Source organism: Ambystoma mexicanum, chromosome 3p (genome assembly GCF_040938575.1).
Source record: "Ambystoma mexicanum isolate Mex_15411 chromosome 3p, UKY_AmexF1_1, whole genome shotgun sequence".
In the NCBI taxonomy this organism is placed as follows: Eukaryota; Metazoa; Chordata; class Amphibia; order Caudata; family Ambystomatidae; genus Ambystoma; species Ambystoma mexicanum.
This window is the reverse complement of record NC_090925.1, coordinates 1,221,244,000-1,221,267,047: the sequence shown is the minus strand read 5'-3', so window position 1 is coordinate 1,221,267,047 and position 23,048 is coordinate 1,221,244,000. Positions and strand designations below refer to the sequence as shown.

Here is a 23,048-nt window from a genome sequence, read left to right as displayed (position 1 = left end):
AGTTTGCCATTGGAGTTGGTGGCTCTGGCATGGTGGAAGAAGTGCTGCCAGGAGTACCCAGATGAGACATACAGGCATCCTAACATCTGGGAGAAATAAAGGCTACTGTGCAGTACAAAGCTTGATTCTGCAATGCAGCATGGGGAAGGCCTTATACTCCAATCCAGTCATCTTGAACCAGGGGTGGTCGAATCAAATATTTTTGGATACATCTGATAATGTTCTTTTTTTATTCTTTATTTTCATTTTTTTAGAACTTACAAAACAATTCAAGTAATTCATGTTTAATCAACTGAAGTTTTAAAATCAAAATCCAAACCATGAGATATTATACAATAATTAAACTATAAGATAACCTCCAACTACCTCACTATAAACATTATAAACCTAATAAATAATGAAGTTCATCCTCCTAACTTCCTCCCCCAAAAAATCTGATAACTTGAGATAATGTGATACTATGCAAACTGTTAATCCCTTCAAGCAAACGACACGTGACCATCCCAATCATCCCCCACTAGAACCCTGCGAATGGCCCAAAGGACCCTGTGAAGCGCATATGGAAATATCCTTAATAATAAGCGAATTGTGTCTGTGTTTACAGGTGGATCCGGTTTGAAGAGAAAGTAGAAGATGGGGGAGAGAGATGGAGCAGGCCTCACGTCACGACGCTATCTCTACACAGCCTGTTTGAGTTGAGAACAGGCCTAGAAAAAGGATCCGTTTTACTTGATTTGGAAGCAAACCATTTTAAACAAATAATAGGTATGTGAACCGATTTAATAATCCACTGAAAGTAATTACTTTATTCAAACAGCATACACCTCAGTGAACCAGCTCTGGCCTTATTGTTAAGTTTGAACAGACACAGTGGGACAATGATTTTGTAAATGAAATTAATGTAATTAGAAGGAACAAGATATGCCAATGAGTTGGTCCATTTTAGAATTGCGTATAAACTGAGAGGCACACATCAAGACCCACTGTTCTTGTCACCACACAGTTGTCAGAATGAAGCCTAAGCTTCATGGGCATAATTTTAGGGGAGGGCGGGGGTGTTTGTCCCCCCAACTTTCATGGCACACCATTTTGTCCCCATTCATTTGGCTGGGGCAACTTTTCTTCAGATGTCATGTCCCCACCAACATTTTGAGCAAAGTTACTCCACTGCTAAGCTTCCAGCAAACTCTGACTCATGTTGCAGAGAAGTGGGAAGAGGGGGGTTCCAGCTGCACACCTTGCATCAGATTATTGCAATGTTACCCTTGTGCAAACAATTGAACACATGAATGTAGAACCTGTTTGGCTGCTTGAATAATAGGGAATGGAGCAAACAGGTTTTGTCCCAATCTGTATTATCTGAAAACGTTTTCACAAATCCGATAATAAATCAGCATATTACTTTTACTATGTTTGATACGAAACAGAAAGAAATGTGATACATACATTCCCTTTTATGTCATGCAGACAACATAGTTCAAAAACCAGTCTGGTTATATGTTGTCAGTGCGCAAAGGTTTTTAGTTAATACTGGTTAGGACAAAACCGGTTTGCTCCACTCTGTATTACCTAAGCAACAAAGATGGTTGCAAATGCATTTGCTCAATTTTGAACACTGGTGTAAACGTTAAATAATCTGGCCCTTGGTGGTTTTGTCTCAGAATAACTGAAAATCACGTGCGTGAATGGATTTGCAGGGAGGAGAAAGGTACTGTATGACGCCAATAGCTAATTATCAGTGACGGTGAAAGATTGGGCATGGCTGGCATCCTTGAAAGGGTCTATCTACTAGGGAGAAGTCACTAGCCTTAAGAGCATTAGGGGGTCCCATCTTTGACATTGTAAATTGGAACACGAGGGGGCGTTCCAATCTGTTTCTGCATCCAATCCTGACCCTCATGGTAGTCTTCTTTACATTATCTTGATACAAGAGGTGTGTGTCATGAAATCACACTACCACCCCCTTTGGACCTCCTGGTCCGTTCAACAACATGCCAGAAGGTTCCCCATAATCTCTCAACATGGCGGGCGCCGCTCCTTGATCAGCGGTATAGTTTCTAGCGCGCCTAGATAAGTGCCACGCCCCTGCGGTTCTGCGCATGTCAATGCGCTCACAATTCCTTGCTCGAGTGTTGTTCCTCGCACTCGCTCCTAGGAATTTCTTTCGCCTCATTTTGCCTTCCTGGTCCTCCGCGACCGTGCCCTCTTTGGCTACCCTTCCTGGACTGCTCTTGCGGTTGCCCTCGGACCGCCTTACCTCTACCCAGGATTTCCGGAATATTCCAGACCTCAGCTGCGACTCACCGCCTCCCGCGGCTCTTCATCCAGGACTGCTCTCGTGGTTGCCCTCGGACCGCCTTACCTCATACCCAGGATTCCCAGAGCCTTCCGGGTCTCAACTACGACTAGGACTCATCACCTTCCACAGCTCTCCCTCCAGGACTTCTACGGTTGCCTTTGGACTGCCACATCGGGCCAGACAATTCATCAGTTGAACGCTGAACTCTAGGTAACTGCCACAGACAGGTGGCGTCTGAAGAAGCCCGTCCTTACCTCCACGAGACCCGCACCTCCAGGAAACGCGGGCAGCCAGATCCAACAAGAAAGAAGCTTGCTAAGCCTAAACAGGTCAAACCTCAAACCAGCCGTGACAGTTTGACACGCCCACCATTTGACAAGGCAGAAGAGATGGATCCTACCATGCAGGATCCCTTGCGAGGAATGCAAGAACTCTCCAAGGAGGTACAGAATCTTAAGGCAGAGAACGCCGCCCTGAAGCAACTGGTCCTGTCCCGAGATTCGGCCTATCAGGATAGCGCTTCCACGAGTGGAGTTGTGGATAAATACGATGGTTCCCCTAAAATGCTCCGTTCATTCCTGGATTCCTGTCTGGTGCACTTCACGTTTAAGCCATACTACTTTTCCACCCCCAGAACTAAGGTGGGATTTGTCATAGCCCATCTTACTGGCAATGCCCTGGTCTGGGCTACACCACTGGTTTCAGCCGGAGGTCCCTTGTTGGACAATTTTGACGGGTTTATCAAGGCTCTTTAAGAAGATGTTTGATCGCCCTGACCAGGTGTATACTGCACAGGAAAGGCTGCTGGAGTTGTTGCCAAGGATCTCAGGATATGTTATCCTATGTGACCAGATTTAAACAACTTGCCAAGGAAGCTGATTGGTCTAACGAGGCGTGCTTTACCCTGTTTCGTCGTGGTCTCAATGACGAAGTAAAGGATGATCTAGCCAGAATTGCCCGTCCAAGTTCCTTCCAGGCCCTTATGGATTTGTCCCTGCAAATTGACTTCAGAATCCAAGAAAGAAAGGCAGAGAGAAAGAGAACGCGAAACTCCCCTCCCAAGATCTCTCTGTTCGCTCCTACCACAAAGGAAAACCCTCTTGCTGAACCCGAACCCATGCAATTGGGAGCAATGAGAGGCCCTATTTCAAGCCAAGAAAGAAGCCGCAGATTTGACAGTGGGCTATGCATGTACTGTGCCTCAGAAAAACATCTAGTTAGGAATTGTCCCATAGCACCACCCAGGCATTCGGGAAACGCCAGCTCCCGATCCTGAATGTAGCCCAGCTTCGGGAGACCAAGGACCGCTCCATCCCTCCGATCCTGGATCCTTCATCAAGATGCAACCTGGTAGTCCTTGAGGTTACTCTACTCCCTTCCATCGGGGCACCACAGACAGTTCTGGCCTTGGTTGACTGTGGCGCTATGGGTATATTTATGGACGACCAATGGGCATTCAGGCATGATATACCCAGAGAACAAAAGGATATCATTCCGACAGTAGAGGGGATTGATTGCTCCCCCCTGTCCTCGGGACCTATCACCCAACAAACCAGGAAAATCGTGCTCTCAATCCACAACCACCAAGAAAGCATACAGTTTGACATAATCAGAGCCACACACTATCCAGTGGCCCTGGGCATGCCTTGGTTAAAGAAGCATAATCCATACATCAACTGGTCTGCTGGCTCTTTATTTTTGGGCTCTGAATACTGCCTGTCACACTGTTTATCGTCTGTCACCAATCCAGACGTATCCAAGGTCGGCCAGAGGATTAATTCTTCTCTTTCCATCTCCAATATCAATCATGTACCAGGGATCTACCAGCAGTTCTCTGACATTTTCTCCTCTGCCATTGTTCAGACCCTGCCTCCACATCAGCCAGAATATTGTGCCATAGATACAGAGGAAAATACAATAATTCCCTTTGGCAGAATGTTTATTCTATCAGAACCCGAAAAGAAGGCTCTATGAGAATATTTGGATACCAACCTTGCTAACGGCACCATCCGTCCTTCCAAGTCCCCCGCAGGGGCATCCTTATTTTTTGTACCCAAGAAAGACACGAAGGAGCTATGACCCTGCCTAGATAACAGGGGTCTAAACCAATGTACCCGGAAGGATAGATACCCTTTACCACTGATATCTGACATCTTGGAAGCACTCAGAGGCGCTATGATTTTCACCAAGTTGGACTTGAGAGGGGCCTACCATCTGGTGTGAATAAAGGAAGGCGATGAATGGAAGACTGCCTTTCGAACACCATTTGGACACTTTAAGTATTTGGTCATGCCTTTTGGACTTGCCAACGCCCCGGCTGTGTTCCAACGGTTTATGGATTGGGTTTTTTCGGACATGTTGTTCCTCTCTGTTATTGTGTATTTGGATGACATTCTGGTGTACTCCAGGAACCCAACACAGCATCAAGATCATGTCACTGCCGTGTTACAACGACTCAGAGAACATCACCTGTTAGCCAAACCAGAGAAGTGCACATTCCATGTTTCAACGGTACGTTATCTAGGATTTGTTTTGAACGCCCAAGGGGTGGCTATGGACCCTGCCAAAATCGAAGCCATCACTTCCTGGCCAGTCCCCTGCTCAGTAAAACAAGTCCAATCCTTCCTGGGCCTTGCAAACTTTTACAGGAAGTTCATACCTATCTTTTCAGCTATCGTTCAACCAATCGTGAGTCTACTCAAGAAGAACACACCCTTTTTATGGACCTCTTCTCAAGAAGCCGCCTTTATTAAACTTAAGGAACTGTTCACTCATGAACCCATCTTGATACAGCCAGACGTAACGAGGCCCTTTCTGGTGGAGACAGACACCTCTGAATATGCGATAGGCGCGGTGTTGAAACAACAATCCCAAGATGGGCTCGAACATCCTGTGGCTTACGTATCCCAGACCTTACTCCCATGTGAAACACACTATTCAGTTCTAGAAAAAGAACTGCTTGCCATTCGCCAAGCCTTTAAAGACTGGTGTCATCTCCTCCTGGGTGCTACTCATCCCGTGCAAGTGTGAACAGATCGCAGGAATCTACAAGTCCTTCAATCCATGGAGTGCCGGAACAGTCGACAAGCACGATGGCCCTTTTTCTTTGCTCAATACCAATTCCAGATGTCTCACATTCCAGGGAACTCGAATGACATTGCAGATTCCTTGTCCAGACGTCCTGACTACCCTACTCAGGAAAGACCCACCCTGCCTAAAATGTTTCCCAGCACTGTGTTTATCGCTCAAGCATCTGACATCTTGGAGTCCGTTTAGAACGAGACTACAACCTCGGACCTTTGGAAGGACTTCCAGGGACACAATCCCTGGGGTCTTAAGTTAAAGGATGGATTCCTTTTTCGGGAATCCCAACTAGCTATACCTACCCAGTTGTTACAGGAGCGCATATTACACCTATGCCATGACACCTATTACTCTGGACATCGTGGGGTCAGTGGTACCCTTCTTTCCATTGAAAGAAACTTCTGGTGGCCCAAGATGCTGAAAGATGTTCAGATGTATGTCCGGGCATGTGCTGTCTGTAACAAGACAGATAGCAAAAAACCTGCAGGACTACTTCTCCAACCAGCTCCTCCTTCCCAACCCTGGGAAGCCATAGCTACGGATTTCATTGTTGATCTTCCCCCTTCTAGGGGACATGCAGTCATAATGGTAACCATCGATCTCTTTTCTCACATGGCTCACTTTACGGCATTATCTAAATTGCCTTTGGCCCCAGAAATGGCCGGACTCTTTGTAAAACACATTTTCCGTCTTCATGGGCTGCCATCTAAAATCATCTCTGATCGTGGACCTCAGTACATCTCCAAGTTTTGGAAAAACCTCTGTAAGGTGTTAGGAATTCAACGAGCACTTTCATCCGGATACCATCCCCAGACCAACGGCATTACAGAAAAGGTAAACCAGGCCCTTGAACAGTATCTACGCTGTTTGTCCACCAAGGTTCAGGACGACTGGTCTGTTCTCATACCAGTCGCAGAATTTGCTTGCAATAATTCTGAACACTCTTCGATAAAGTCCATTCCCTTCTTTTGCAACCTAGGTTTTCATCCTTCTGTATTTCCTTCAGTGCTACCTTCTCCAAGTCCTGTTCCTTCTGTTTATTCCTGGACTGCTCAGTTGGTTTCAGTTCATCAAGAAGCTCTGAACCATCTGTCTCAAGCTAGGGAAAACATTAGAAGATTTGCTGACTCCAAGAGACGCCCTGCTCCAGACTATGATGTTGGGGTCAAGGTCTGGTTATCCTCCCGATATTTGCACAGACACTTAAGAACAAACAAGCTGGCACCCCGTTACTACGGCCCCTTCGTTGTATCCAAGAAAATCAATCCAGTGGCCTATCAACTACGATTGCCTACAACTTGGAACAAAATTCATCCTGTCTTCTATACTTCCCTGTTAGAACCTTATCTCCGCTCTACCAAGAATGTCCCCCGTCCTCCTCCTCTACTCGTCCAGGGTCAAATTGAGTATAAAGTCTCCCGAATTTGTGATTCCAGGTACAGAAGGGGACGATTACAATACTTGGTGGAATGGAAGGGTTATCGACCCAGTGATCGTACCTGGGAACCGGTCTCCAACCTCAATGCCCCCAGACTAGTGCAACGATTCCATTGGTTACATCCTGGCAAACCAGGGGGTACGAAGCTTCGGAGGGGGTATGCTGTCATGAAATCAAGCTACCGCCCCCTTTGGACCTCCTGGACCATTCAACAACATGCCAGAAGGCTTCCCATACCCTCTCAACATGGCAGACGCCGCTCCTTGATCAGCGGTATAGTTTCTAGCGTGCCTAGATAAGCGCCACGCCCCTGCGGTTCTGCACGTGTCAATGCACTCATAATTCCTTGCTCGAGTGTTGTTCCTCGCGCTCGCTCCTAGGAATTTCCTTCGCCTCATTGTGCCTTCCTGGTCCTCCGCGACCGTGTCCTCCGTGGCTACCCTTCCTGGACTGCTCTTGCGGTTGCCCTCGGACCGTCTTACCTCTACCCAGGATTTCCGGAATCTTCCGGACCTTGGCTGTGGCTGCGACTCACTGCCTCCCGCGGCTCTTCATCCAGGACTGCTCTCGCGGTTGCCCTCGGACCGCCTTACCTCGTACTCAGGATTCCTGGAGCCTTCCGGGTCTCGACTACGACTGCGACTCACCACCTCCCACAGCTCTCCCTCCAGGACTTCTACGGTTGCCTTTGGACCGCCACATCGGCCCAGACAATTAATCAGTTGAACGCTGAACTCTAGTTAACTGCCATAGACAGGTGGCGTCTGAAGAAGTCCGTTCTTACCTCCACGAGACCCGCACCTCCAGGAAACATGGGCAGCCAGATCCAACAAGAAAGAAGCTTGCTAAGCTTAAACAGATGAGTCCTCAAACCAGCCGTGACAGTGTGGTTGAGAGAACAGCCCCCGTTTGATGGCTTTGTGGTGTTCCTGCAATCGGCTGGAAAGGGGCCAAGAGGTCGCCCTTATGATGGTCTCATAATGGCAATTAAACAGCTTCCCAGCAATACAGTGGTATGTTGCCCCTGGAAACTCAGGGGGTTTTAGCAGTCCATCTTTCAGGGACTTTAAAAATGGATTCTGCTCCATGGGGCATTATCGTACTGAACATGTATTGGAACCCAGCCCCAGCAGATCAAGCTCAGATTGTACCATCAGTTGCTTCCATCATGGGATCCTGGGCCGACTCCTCCTCCGGGCCAGAAATGGTGGCAGCAGGGAACCTAAATTGCTGGTGTCTTAATAAATCCTTAACGCCAGGTCTATCCTTTAATATAAGAGAGAAAATGAGTTGGCAGAAAGGGACTGGTGAGAGCCAGCACTCAGACTGTCAAATTGAGTTAGGTTATTGGGCTGCAGGTGAAAGCACATAGTGGGCAACCTGCCAAGTTACCCACAGGGTATAATGCACAAATGAAGGTTGTTTGCGATCGCACTGCGCACACAAACTACAAATAAATGCAATTTATGTCGTTTTAATTGAAGAACAGGGAAGCGTAGACGCTGAAATAATTACATCCACTTGAGTGACTTGAACTTGCAACTGCAGACTTGTAGTGGAGCCCTTGATTTCTCAAAATACATTAGTAGAGCTATACAGCAACTATTGTGACTTGAACGGGTTCTCAAGAATTTAAGCCTCGGAAGAAGAGCCCTCAAGCTCGAAACATGTGTCAGGCTGCCCTGTTCTTCAATTAAACCGAAAACAAATGCATTTATCCTTTAATATACTAATGTGGGGAATGCTACTTTTTTGTCTCGTGGTAGACAGTGGATTGAGCTGATAATGTCTTGGGGGTTACTGGGCCAAACTGGTAATTTGATTGGTGATTGTCCAGCACAACCCACCTCAGAACAGTCTGGACAATACACAATCCTTGATTGCATATTCAGTTCCCATAAATTATTTCACCAATGTATCAACTTTCAAATTATCCCAATAAATAACAGTGATCATTCCTTGTTGTATAGGAACTTTCCACCTAATCCTCTAATGACACATGTCTATCCTCATTAGTAGTTAATTATGCGGCAGTAGTTAAAGTGGTCAACATTTACAACAGAGAATTTAAACATATGATTGAAACATTTTATTTTGCAGATTGCATAGCAGTGGAATTTGCTCGTCCCTCCAATTTTCCTCATTTATGGTGAAGCAATTACAGTTATGAGGGAGGGGACTTAAGTGTATCAGTGGCACTAGGACTAAAAAGTTTGTAAATAGGACCCCATAATACAGGGGAAAATAGATCTCACCTGAGCACTTAGGGTGCTAAAAAAGAATAAGGGGACACCTAATTTCAAACAAATTGGACAGTTAAAACAACCTTTTAAAAACTGATGGGAAGGCTATATACACATGGCTCTCTTAAAAGGAATCCTTCCTTTCCTCCCTTTCCCTGAGAAGCTCAATGTCTTTATAGCTCTGGTACTCTCTAGGCTGGACTACCGCAACAGCCTCTCCCTTATTCTACCCTTTTCCTCTCTACATCCCCTCCAGCTAATACAGAATGGGGTTGCAAGACTTATCATTTGCCTCAAGGCCAGGGACCGCATCTTTCCAGCCCTAAAATCTTTCCACTGGCTCCCAGTTGCTAGAAGGATCAAATTCAAACCCCTCTGCATCATCCATAAGGCTGTCTGGGGCCAGGGATCCCGCTATCTACAACTGGCTCTCACTAAATACCCTTCAGATCTTTACACTCTTCCTGCGCAAACTCTCTGCGTGTCAAGCGCTTCTCTAAATAGTGAGCTGGTGGCTGATCTCTTTCCTCTGCTGACTCCCACCTCTGGAACAGCCTCCCCCTTCCTCTCCATCTTCTGCCGGATCTCCTCAAATTGCAGAAACTCCTCAAGACCTTCCTTTTCACCTCCTCCTTCTCCCTTTCCCTCCCTTGCTAAACCCCACAGTTTCTGAGATTGGTGATCAGGGCCCTTATGTTTCATTCTGGGTACTGGCTTAACCCCACCAATCGCCTACAGCCTCTGCCCACTCCCAACACTTGCCTTTGGGTGCCCAGAGGCCTGTGCTTCTCACAGGCCTGCACTTATTGTATTGGCAGTTGACAACTCTTACCAAGTGATCTCTGCCAGGCACTAAACAGGCACTAAACAGCTGCTTGCGAACGTACTCCCTAGCACTTCCCTCCATGGAACTCCTAGCACTTACCCCTCCCCCATCCCTTGTCTCTCTCTGCACTTGCACGTTCTGAATACTCACAAGGCATAGTAGGACTACTTCTTTCTTTCTCTTCACTGTTATCATATCTGCCTTCCATTACCATGTTCCCTTCCCGTTGCCCTTTGGGTGCTTTGAAACACAATGTACATGATGTATAAGTGCCTTTCAAATGCACAATAAAATCAAATAAAACGCACTGTTTTAAGACCTCAATTTTGCAGTTACAAATCAGCCCTCACCAGTCTTGAACTCCTACTTGAAGAAGCCCCATGAACTACTGGTCTGTTTGGACATATCTCTGGAGTATACATATACCAATCCCACCATGGTAAAAAACAAACTTCAGCAGGAAGATTGAATACATACCAAATCTCACATATCAAAGAATAAACTGTATCACCATTTTAACATGAAGGAAAAGCGACTGGGACATCTCCTATTTTACCTGCTTAAATTCCCCAATTCATTAAGTCTTGACCTCTTTCCCTACATGGAAGTCTTTTGTTCTCGTTTGAAGTTGGATAAAATGAATATGACATGTAGGCTCTTTAACATCTATCTTGCTCGACTTGTACACCTAATCTCCACTTTCTCCCCTTACTTTCAGTGTTATGCAGATGACACACAACTCTTCTTCAAACTTCCCTCTGATCCTCTCCTTACGTCCTCCATCATTCCTGACTGTGTATCTCCCATCCAGTCCTGGTGCACCTCCAATGATCTCTGCCTCACCGCCAGCAAGAATGAGATATCTTTGACAATCCATTGGGTCTTGACCTCTTTCCCTCTATGGAAGTCTTTTGTTCTCATTTGAAGTTGGATAAAATGAATATGACATGCAGATTATGAGGCCTTGAGCCACTAAACATTAGAACATCTGATGACCTCTTGCCTGGCTCTCTGGCAAGAAAGTTATAAACATCTTGGCACATTCGTAAATACCTCCCAGTGCTCTTAGGGTTTAGATTTTGGGTGAGGATTTTAAACAGCACACAGGTGTCTCTGATTTTTGGGGTTGTCCATTTCTTACAGCGGGTATTTCCAAATAAATCAGGTTATTGTCTTAACGTTGTAGGACTCTGTGTTCTATCGGTTATTATGTAATTTTACATTTGTATCATTTTAACTATGTCATACGGTTTTCATTTTTGTAATGTGCTCAACCATGATCGCTATTTTCACATTTCATTTTTATCTGCATTCGATTATGGGCAAGTTTTGTTTTTAAAGATGTGCACAATAGTTCAATATAATACCCCTAAACACTTTGTAGAACTATTGAGTATAATAAAAGATCTTCTGAGAGTGGGGGTACGTACGACAGGATTGTTCAACCCTAGAACCAGAGAAGCAGACACATATATCTATATCCATTCAGAACGTCTACTGGTGCCTAAATCTGCCAGGTGATCCTGGCTGAATAATTGTGAATAGCATCCTTTTTAAACATATGCAAAAATCCAACATAGAATTGGTACTTCCTCTGGATGAGGTTCATTGTGGGTCAACATAGAGGCCCATAGAGAACCTCATCCGGATGAAGTATCAATGTAGCACTAGATTTCTGTATATGCATAAGTATGACTGTAGCTATGTACAACTGTTGTAGTCCTTTTTAAATAAAACCATGATTTCTTCTGAATGTATGCACTTTAATATGATTTGATATGTAATGGTCATAGAAAATATCAAAGCCAGAATAAATGACAGATCAAAAAGATTTGGCAGGCCTTGTTTCCTTTTATTCATGACAAGATAAGGAAACATCATGTGATTGTTTCCTTTAGCATACTTTAGGGTGTTTGATCCATTATTAGCAGGGCTGTATATTTGTAGTGAAAAATCATCTAACTGGCAAATCTCAAACTAAGAGCAGCCCTCTGGATATTTGGAAGTGATATGAAAGAGGAAACAAGAAATACTGCTTCAGCTAGGGTTGTTCGATGGGTTGTGAAGGTATAGGAGGTGGACGCCTCAAGTTTAAAAAAATGAAAGGAAATCCATGAAGTAATTTCATCAAAGTGAATTAACACAAATACATAGAATTTGATGAACAATGTAGAACCTTTGACAACATAAGGCACCAAGTACCCATACCTTTGAACGTGATGAGTCATCCCCCCACTGTCCCTGGTGTGATGAATCTGATGATGTCATCACTACCTTCCCAGTGACGGCTTCCCCCATGTGGCCAGGGGACGACAGCCGCTACCTGATCCTGAACCTAGGGGCGGCTATATGAAGGAGGACCACATGGGGAGAGGTGACCCGCAAAGGGATAACATGGCTTCATCAGATGAAGGCACATACCCCTTTCCCTTTTAGGGATTTTCCTTCCATACGTCATGGCTTATAAGATTCCCCCCTCACCCTACCAGATCTACTAACAACCTCTCCAAGTATCATGTAAAAAGAAAACCCAGAAAGGCTCAACCTTTTCATGCATATGAGGAAGCTGAAGGGAGCAATGAAGATCCATGAGAATGAAAAGTGCAGAATGCACTCTAGTGTTCACCAGCATATGACAGGTGCTGAGACATTTAAAAAGCGGAACTTGAATGGAGGAAGAAAGAGTTACCTGGGGAAGCCATGTCCGCTCATGGCTGATTGAGATACTACTGATCCACTGGAGAGAAGTCCGTGTAGCCAACCGGTTCTAGGGAAAGCCAGAAGGAGGAAGGATGCAGGAAACGGTTTGCCATGCTGGGACCACACCACAAGAGAAAGGCAAGTCTGGTTGGCAGCCGCGGGAACAGGAGAGCAGCACTTCAGCCACCCGAGCACAAAGAACGGCAGGCAAGTGAAGACAGTGAGACTGCAAACCGGATGCTGAGCACCGAAATGCTGCTCCCCGTCTACCACGAGAGAACCAAAGAACATTACAGGAAAGAGTCCTAAGAAGGGAGATTGGGAAACCGTGGCGCTTTGCCAACATTATCAAAGAACATTAAAAGACAGTGGGCTTCATTATGAGACCGGCAGTCATTTTTTTCCCGGCACCCAGGTATGGGCAATTACCGGGGCATTACTGCCCCACTGGACCCGGTAATTGGCCATTCCTGGGAGCTGGAAAATATTAGTGCCCATTCCCATTTGAGTCCCATTGGAGTCAATGCGAATGGGGAGGTCGGATGCACCGTCACCATTCGTGAATGGTGCCGGTGCATCCCACATGGTCTGTACTAAAACAGAGGTGTCCTTCTTCCCTGCAAAGAGCTCTCACTCATCTCTTGCTCTGCCTATCCTGTTCCCACCTGACACTCTACCCTACTCTTCTTCAGCTAGAAACCTCGGCTTCATCTATGACCCTTCTCACACCTTCTCTACTTTCATCTCCAAAACTGGAAAAGTAGCTCGCTTATACTTCCTAAATATTAGTAAAATCAGCACCTCTTTCCATTAAACACCACCAAGCATCTCTTAACCACTATTGTCTTCTCTAAACTGGATTGCTGTGCCAGCATCCACTATGATCTCCCCAACTATGCTTTCTGTCCTCTCGACAAGATCATTAACTTCAGTACCAGGACTCTCTTTGAACTCCCTCACTTCACACCTACTCCCTCGTGCCATCACCATGCTGGGTGGCTGATGGTGCAAAACAGAGCCAGATTTAAATTTCTTCTCCTGGTTCACAAATCTATCCATGGTAATGCACCTCTGTATCCTCCCTCTCGCTCTCCCCAGTGATCTTCCATCTAAACATGGAGCCACTGGAAGCCCTCCTAGCCACACACAACATCCATATCCACCAATACGCCTATGACACACAGCTATACCTCAAGATCGACTCCATCATGGACATCCACAGACTCTGCCTCTCACTAATCCAGTCTTGGATGTCCAGTGCATACTTGAAGCTTTACCCCTCCAAGACCGAATTTCTATTCCTCACCAACAACACCAAATACCCAAACATGCAGACCTGGCTATCAACCATGAACCCTGACGGCTTCACACTCAAGCTCACCTCTTGCGCCAAGTCCCTCACTTTCCACATCAACAAACACCTCTCCTTCAAGACACACATAGCTAAGAAAACCCAGACAGCTTCCTCCCTCCGTACAGCTTTAGATACACTGTTAAAGCACTGTTCCTATCCCACCTGAATGGGGGCAATGCCCTCCTCGAAGGCCTCCCGTTGTCCTCTCTTGTGCCCCTGAGAAGTGTCCTACACGCAGCCGCACAAATCACTGGATCTATGCAGATACCACCACATCACCCCGGTCCTCATCGACCTTCACTGGCTTCCACTGCATGCACAAATCGCCTTTAGGTCTTGCTGCATCATCTATAAGGCAGTTACCATCACATCACCCAGCTACCTTGCAGAGAATCTCAGCATCTCTGGCGGACAGTGCACCACCAGAAGCCAGGATACGTGCAAACTTGAAATCCGCTGCAAAAAGGAAAGGACCAGAAAACAAGCATACTCTGCCTACGCCCAAAGACTATGGAACTTCCTCTCCGTTGGAATCAGACTGTCCCCCACGCTTCTACAATTCAGAAACTAACTCAAGACCCACCTCCTTCAAGGAGTCTGTCCTCCTCAACACCTAGGCCATCACGTCGCCCCCTGCATCACCTGACTCCTAGATGCCGCCTGCTCCTCTACTCCATGCCACCCTGTACAGCTGTACCCCTCCTCTGTGCCCCTCTGTATCCTACCCCTGCTGTATATCTGTTGTGTTGTTACCTCTGAAAAGGGCTCACTTATGCATCTGTACTGTTGTATACATCTGTAAAGAGCTCTGTTTTGTATCTGTATTGTTGTATACCTCTGTAAAGTGCTCAGTTGCTTCTGGAAGGTCGATGCTAGGTCCACGCTCAATAAATACAATAATAATAATAATAATAAAAATAATAATAATAATATCTATCCTCCCCTATCCAGCTCTACAAGCCTTCTCGTTATCTCTGCTCTGCCTCCTCTACTACCCTTGTGGCTCCTCGCCCTCCCTGTGTTCCGCTCCTTCTCTCTCCTTGTTCCACTTGCATGGAATTCTCTTCCCATAGATATCCGAGAAAGAGTCCACACAGATTTGCTCAAACCCAAACTAAAAACCTACCTCCTCACCTCCAAGTTACCCACTTAACCTACCTCTCATCTGCCTGATAGCTAAAATTTTTCCCTTGCCTCTAACCTGCCTCCGTCCCTCACTTCCTCTGCCTCCGCTTTAGCACTTCAGGCATCATGGTCACATCCCAAGCATAGCTGGCCGTACTGCCTGCCTGCACTTTGTGACCAATCCCAGGATGTCATAACTGCTTCCGTAGGGGGAGATCCTTCCCATGAGACCAGGGAGGTGAGGTTGTAACCCGATAGTCCCCCCCCCCGAGGCTGGGATTCCGTGGGTGGATCTTATTGGGGGGGAAGCTCCCTGTGGGACCAGTGATGACTATTGTTGGAGAAAGCGGTATCCACCGAACAGCTACACCTTCCCATCATCCCCTCTCTTACCACCTGTGCCCTCCTATCCCATATACTTCTATAACATGCAAGAAGTAGAAAGGACTGAGACGAGGAAGAATAGGGGTAACTATCATGATCAGTGCTCCAGAAAAAAATATTTGAACGTGGGAGTATTTTACTCCCTATTTTTTAAAGTTGGGAGTAAAATGATTTTTTAGGGAGTACAAATGGAAGTCCAATTCCCAATGAGAGTATTTTGTATGAGGGTAAAAATATGTTTTAACTGGAAAACTGAAATACTTTTGTAATATTTATTTCTTTGCACCTAGTTATTCATGTACATTAGAAGATACATGTTTACTTCTTCCAATCAGGCAGTTAAAATTGTTTCTTACTGTGGTACTTCATGCACTACTGGTCCAAACATATCCAAGGAGCTGTGAGGGTGAAATCACAGGAGCAAGATTCTACAAGTCTTTTTCCTATTTTTTGTTGGGAGTATTTTTACTCACTATTTAAATTTGCCAATTTGTGGGGAGTAAAAGTGGCCGATATCTATAGGGCTGATCATGATGATCCAAGCAAAGAAATTGCGATGAGGAAGAGCTCCGGATCCGCAGGGATCAAACAGAAGAACTTGAGTGAACGGTCTAGTTTCCAACTACAGACCGTTTTGGAAACAAACATAAAAACTGACAACGGACTCACTCGAATGTCAGATGCTCCGGAGAGAAGCCATGAGAGGGACTGGTGCTTAGCAAGGAGAGCAGCAGGAGCAGACCCAGGTGCGGGGACGCTGAAGTGGCGGTCTCAACTGGACATGCTGAGCCAACCGAGGCTGGCTGGGGGAAGCACCAGCAGTGCAGAACTGCAGGGCCACGCGGTCTGGCTGGTAGGGACACGCCTTACAGGGGCAGAAGCCGCAGAGCCGCTGTGGCAAGCCAATAAGCACTTCAGAGTACCGGCGAGGTAGAGATAGATACAGGGATGCCTGCGACCGACTGGAGGGCTGCAGTCAAGACCCTAAAGGTATTTGGGTGGCTAAGCCTATAGTCGGGTGTCACCAGAGGGTACAGGAAACCCTAACAACCGTGTAAGAAAAGTGAGGGATGAGGATACCCCTACCAGACAATAAGGGAAACATTATCAATATAATGTAAAGAGGGGAACAGGGTCTGGGACCCTTACAGGAGAATGACATATCACGTAACAAGAATACCTAATGCTCTTCGTGACAGTACTTGGAGGAAAGGTGATCCAGGGCTTATAAAATATTTTCATTGGTAATTGGACTTACATTTCTTTTCCCTGAAACATCAGTTTACTCCCAACTTTCAAAAATAGTCATTAAAATACTCCCACTTCCAAATCTTATCTGGAGCACTGGGTATGCGAATATGGCGATAGATCACCTTGACATATCTCAGAACAAGAATACCTAATGCTCTTCGTGACAGTACTTGGAGGAAAGGTGATCCAGGGCTGTCAGATAAGAGAGGAGAATGTGAAGAGAACTGCGAGAATGAGACATACGAATGCAGTACTTGGCAAGAGAGGAACGCAAGTCTGCATGTGAGAGCAAGAGGCTGTAAAGAGAACTGTGAGAGTAATACATATGGCAACAGTACTTGGCAGGGGAATAAACCAAGTCTGCATATGATATCAAGAGGCCATAAAGAGAACTGTGAGAATAATACATATAGAGACTGTACTTGGCAGGGGAGTATACTAACTCTGCCTGTGAGGGTAAACTACTGCAAAGAGAACTGTGAGAGTAATACAGATGAACACAGAATTTAGCAGACGAGTAAACCAAGTGTGTGTTTTGGACTAAGAGACCCGATAGAGAAGGAAACCAGGTCTGCCAACCAAGGTCAGACACCAACCAGAGCTTGGAGAAGCATCCAACATACTGTTCTTCGTCGCAGTGCCTGGTAGTAGGAAACTAGGTCTACCAAACAGGGTCGGGGACCCACCACAGCTTGGAGGAACATCCAAGCCACTCTTCTTCATCACAGTGCCTGGTAGTAGGGAACCAATGAAGAGAGGGTTCCTGGAATGCCCCTCCTCACCCCCATCAACATGACTGCCTGAAGAGTCAATAACGCATGAAGCCACTCACTTTTCGGACAGCCCTCAGGAGGGCCAGGGGCATCCACGTATGCAGAAAGATATTTTCTTAGACAGCCACTCAAACCTTATCCAATCAATGTCTTTATGGATACAAGTGCTTCAACATTGGTCATGGACCCAAAAGCCTCGATGGATGACGTTGACTAATGCAGAGAAACCAGTGTGCTTACGTCCTTAGTGACACCACTACATAGCAACATTAGTCACGAAGTACACTCGCAGCCACGAACAAATGTACACAAACACACACGTGAACACACAAAGAACATGCTTGCACAGTTCTGTAGATAGAGGACAGATTCATATACATACTGTCAAAAGCTTTTATTATTTTTACTCATTAGCTAAGTGCAGAAACGCTGAACGCAAGGCAATGCAGAGATGCAAAGCAAGCTTGTAGATGCTTATGGCAACTAATCCTATGGAACTACAGGATCACATAAGGAGCCTGGAAAGTCCAAACATGACTAACCTATGGAAAACATAGCCAGGTATACATACATAGAAATCATAGTATACGCATAATGAGGATCACATGAGGCCACAAGCTGCAGGATGAGAGATGAGGGAAAGCAGAACCAGGCTGCAGAGAGCAGCAGACCAGGGCTTGCAGTCCAAGGTCAGAGACAAGCAACATATTCCAACCCTAAAACAACAAGGGGCAATCTGTAGAAAAACAGAATAAATCCTCATAAATTGCAGACCAGAGGAGCTTGATTTCGTGGTCCTCAACCACGGGATGCAGCCAAACTAGACAATGGACATTCACCCGTGGTGGGAAGACAAAGGGTTCTCAACAATCCAGACATAAAGTGAAACATGGACTTGTTAACAACGTTGCAACATTGAGGGCACTCTTGCAGACAAAAGTGGTAAGGCTAATAGTTACATTGGGAACACATAGTCATTTTCATGACCTTGAAGAGGTGCACAGAGCGCGGAGAACAGAGCTGGGTCCCAGGCCTGGAGAGACCAGTTCCAGCTAAATAAGGAGACAGAAATCCAGGGGTGGATGGTAGAGGGCAAGGGCCAATAATAATCCTGCAACCCTGTAACAATATAATAGATGGTTTCTTGGGGAAAGGGCAGGCCAACCACCTGACATGCAAGGGCCAATCAACTAAGATCTATTCGGGTTATCCATAAGGGATATCACTCCCATCACCCAACCAAAAAGTGTGATTGGTTTTTCAGGGAGAGGTCCATGCTGAGACGACAGGGGACAACAAAATGGCCCAACACAGGCTCGGGAGAGTGATTATGGAAATGCTTGAATGTCCTGTATGATCCCTGTCGGTTTTTGTAATAAAAGACAGTTCTAACTTGCCCTTGGCTGAGTCCTACGTTTGTTACTGCAGGAGGGTTGTTGGGCCCTGGGAGCTGAACGAGTCTGCTTGTAGCAACCCCCAGACCTCTGGCATACCTAAACCAACACCAACAAGGGTCAGCGTCCCACCACAGCATGGAGGAGCATCCAAACCACTCTTCTTCGTCGCAGTGCCTGGTAGACTGCCAACAATAAATATGAAAAAGACATTTAGAATCGTGCGCCAATGCTTTCACCCTCACAGCTCTATGTTTGGACAAGTAGGGCATGTAGTACCACAGGAAGCAACCACTATTGTAACTGCCTGATTTAAAGAAGTAAACATGTATCCTTTAATGGGCATGAATAACTAGGTAGAAAGAAATATACATAAAAAATTTAGTTTTTCAGTTAAAACATATTTTTACTCGCTAATGAAATACTTTCATTGGTAATTGGACTTACATTTCTACTTTGTAAAAAATAATTTTACTCCCAACATTAAAAAATAGGCAGTAAGATACTCCCACTTCCAAATCTTATCTGGAGCACTGGGTATGCGAATATGGTAATAGCTCCCCTTGACTCTAGCAGGTTCACAACTGAACACACTGGGGAACACATTCAAAAGATCTTGGAGATTTTTCTGTTGTGGTAGAGAAAGGTCATTAGGTATTAGCACCGGTAGCACTGGTGGGTTACCGCCAAACTCACAATGAGGTCCATTATCTCCGAAAAGAATGAAAATCAAAATTTGGTTAGGACAATTTTGAGTTTTTTAGGATCTTTGATAAAAGACATTGGGCCTCATTAAAATAGTGGCGGCCACGGTATGAACGGTGCCAGTAAGGCACCAGCACCGTTCATACCGTTCATACCGTTCATACCGGGCAACCACATTACGAGTTCTGCTCACGGGCTCCTGACAGCCCGCTAGGTCTTACCTGTCGGGCTGGTTGGCACCCGCGAGCAGAACTCGTGATTGCACCGGCATCGTTATCGACGGTGCCGGTGCAATCATGCTCCCGACCCCCATTGTGCCCTATTTGGCAAAATGGGGATCGAGAGCCCGGCATTACCGCCTTCCCGCCCCCTTCATCTCGTAACGGGCCGGTTATTGCCCAATCGTGGGAGGCAGTTCCGGCAGCGAGCATGGAGGTAGCCGTGCCTGCCATAAAGGCATGGCTACCGCCATGCTTGTAATGAGGCCCATTGACCCTTATAACGAGTTTGCCAGTATCCCGCCGGTAATTCCGGTGGGATACCAGCAAACTCCCTCAACCGTTACCGGCACCTGATATCCCGGTATTACTGGGATATTCCAAGTGCCAGCAATGCCCGGGAAATCCCCATTCCATGGAGTCCTACAGGACTCCATGGAGGAGATTGCCAAAATTAATGGCACCGGTGCCAGTAACTGGGGCATTATTTTGCAGTTGGGGGCCTGATTTACCGGCAGGTCAGGCCTAGAGGTAGATCTGTGACACCCTACTGGCAAACTAAAAATGCTGGTGCTGGAATTACCAACAATTCTACCTGCATTTTTACCGTACTGGGGAAACTGTTACGAGGCCCATTGTTAAATACCTTCTTTATCAACATGAGGAAATTCAACAAATTTCACTAAACTTGTCATGTGTGTTGTGATGTGGGCACATTTTTTTAAAACAAATTTGATAAACATTCATGGACGAGTTCAAATGTTACAGAGGGAAATGTTTTTACATTTTCCTTTAGTATGTGCCATATAACCGTTGATATTCCGATACCACGATAGAGTGAGAGAAGGCATGATTTCTCAACATAGTTCCTGTTTTCAGTTTTTACGGGTTATATCTGAAGGTGTCCTACCGCTATGTTGAAGAACTCATCATGAAAATGTTATCTAACAAATCATTTTTGTTTGTCTTTAAGAAACTGCCATTGATGTTGAGATTGCAAATAACACATTAAGGAAAGAGTTGAAGGAGAAAATTATGAATATTCTTCAGCGAAGACACTTACATCAAATTACAAAGCCGCGGCATAGAAGGTTGGCCAACACTGGAAAGTGTTCCTGTTGTGGTATGTTTCTAATTTCCAGGGAACATAACAAACGGTCCTCAGTATTAAATATAAGCACTTTGAAACACATTGTGTATAGACGCTATATAAATAAACTATCATGTCGTGTCATGTCATAGCTGCAGGGCTCCAACCACAAATTTAAAAGCGCCTGGTGACTCCCAGATTTGCTATGACTGCAAAGCGACAGTTTGTTCTTGGAAGTTAATCCTTTGCAATGAAAAGCAAGGTTAGTCATTGATAACTGCTGAAAGAGCTTTATCGCATTAGCAAAACAATGGGAATCATTACGAGTTAGGAGGTAGCCATGCCGCTAGCGGCATGGATATACCCCCTTACCGGGTACCGGGTCCGGGTTCCTTAAATGAGGAATTACCAGGCCATTCCAACCTTGGAGGGCCCGGTAATTCCTCATTCAAGGAACCGGGACCCGGTACATCCCCATTCCCATTCGAGCCCCCATAGGGCACAATGGGAATGGGCAGCATGCTAACAACGGGCTCGTTTATAACGGGCCAATTGTTAGCATGCTTGTCTCCTCGCGGAACCCGCTAAGGACGCCGGGTTTTACCAAGCGGCCTTAGCGGGTCCCGCGAGGAGACCTCGTAATGGGGCAGTAAGGGGTTGACGGCTCCGGCACCTTTACCAGCGCCGTTAACCCCTTACCGCCCAACTCGTAATGGCCCCCAATGACAATACTGATGATTACATCAGTAGGGTGGGTATTCAGAGACGTCTTTATGGGAGGCCAAAAGGGGCACTTGCCCTGGGCCCTTACCTTGGAGGGGGCCCCCACAAGTCTGCCTCCTCTAAATAAATCAGTTCACATTGTTTATCCGATTTAAATAGCACATTTCAGCATATTTAAATGTTCTCTGCTGAGACTCCAATCCTATTGACTGACTGTTTTTGAAAAGAAAATTCTGCTTTGATCCATTAATCATATAATGCTTCGTGTTCACTGTGATATTCAGAGTTTGTGTGTTCGCTAAGACACAATTCTTGTGCCATTCTCACCTTTCTGTTGTGATTATATTGATCATGTGCAATCGCCAAAGTTCAAATGCTTATTGATAAATGTGAGTGCTCCAATAGAATATAGCTCAGTGTGTTAAGCACTCATTGCAGAGGTCTGTGTTCATATGCAAGATTACAGTAACAAATCCCAGCAAGGTCAACTCAGCATTTCCTATATCTGAATCTGATAACATATGTGTATATGTAGTTTGTTTTTTAGCACAACAGGTGCCGTTATTAGCAATGTACCTGCACCACATAGTGGTTGCTGCAAAAGCAAACAAAGCATCAATATGGTGAAGGTCTAGAAATTGGTTCGTTCAGATGGGGTTTTGTAAAACCTAGGCAGCCACCCCAAATGATGAACATAAAGTGTTAGTTTCGAGAGGTGATAAGCTATCCATATTCAAAAATGTGGAACCAAATTGTTCATGCTTGTATCCTGGCTATGCCAGCAGACGTTACAGTGATCCTGGACAAATCATGTATACCACTGACATTACTGTGGTGGCTTCTGTGCAAAGGAATGACTTTTCAAATGCTGGTGGCATTGTTTAGCCCATTACCTGATCATCATTCTTTTATGTAGGCCACTTGTATGGAAGAGCTTCTAGACAAAAGACAGGGGACCAGATATTGAAGGCTTCTGGCAAGCATATTTTAAAGTCTGCTTCTTTGACATAAAAACGGTTGGCTTTTTTGTACAATGCAAAGGTGTGTCAGCTCATGTATGAATAACAATTTCACAAGCCTGTGTTTTGGGTGAATTTAAAGCTTTAAAATAGAAAAGAGAAATCCAGAAAAAGTATTTTAAGATCATGTCAATGAAGACAATGAAGCAACAATCATTACCATTTTGCATAATGCGTTTCTATGTCATTTTGGTTTGACATGTTGGGTTATACAATTTGTCTACTTCCCAAGTCAGTTCTATACAATGTGATTATTTTAGTTCATTTTAAGTGCTAAAAAAGAAAGTGGTGAAGTGCAGAAATTGCAGAGTGGTAAACATCCCAGCTTCATATCTTAACCAATGTATGATCCTAGGCATCCCATTCAGTCTTGTATTGCCTAACCTATCAATATTGCCAGTCTCTGAAGTTTTCAAAATTGT

General features: G+C 45.4%; 1 protein-coding gene across 5 annotated transcripts in view; it reads left to right on the top strand.

The window, feature by feature from the left end:
- The window catches only part of SLC4A9 (solute carrier family 4 member 9), a 1,170,242-nt gene that overhangs the window by 691,035 nt on the left and 456,159 nt on the right, over window positions 1-23,048 (top strand). For all 5 annotated transcript variants that reach the window (XM_069652671.1, XM_069652669.1, XM_069652668.1 and 2 more), the window contains 2 exons: window positions 605-765; window positions 20,768-20,917. In XM_069652671.1, the coding sequence (XP_069508772.1) occupies window positions 20,830-20,917 (88 nt within the window). In that variant the 5' untranslated portion in view covers window positions 605-765; window positions 20,768-20,829. The remainder of the gene's footprint in view (window positions 1-604; window positions 766-20,767; window positions 20,918-23,048) is intronic.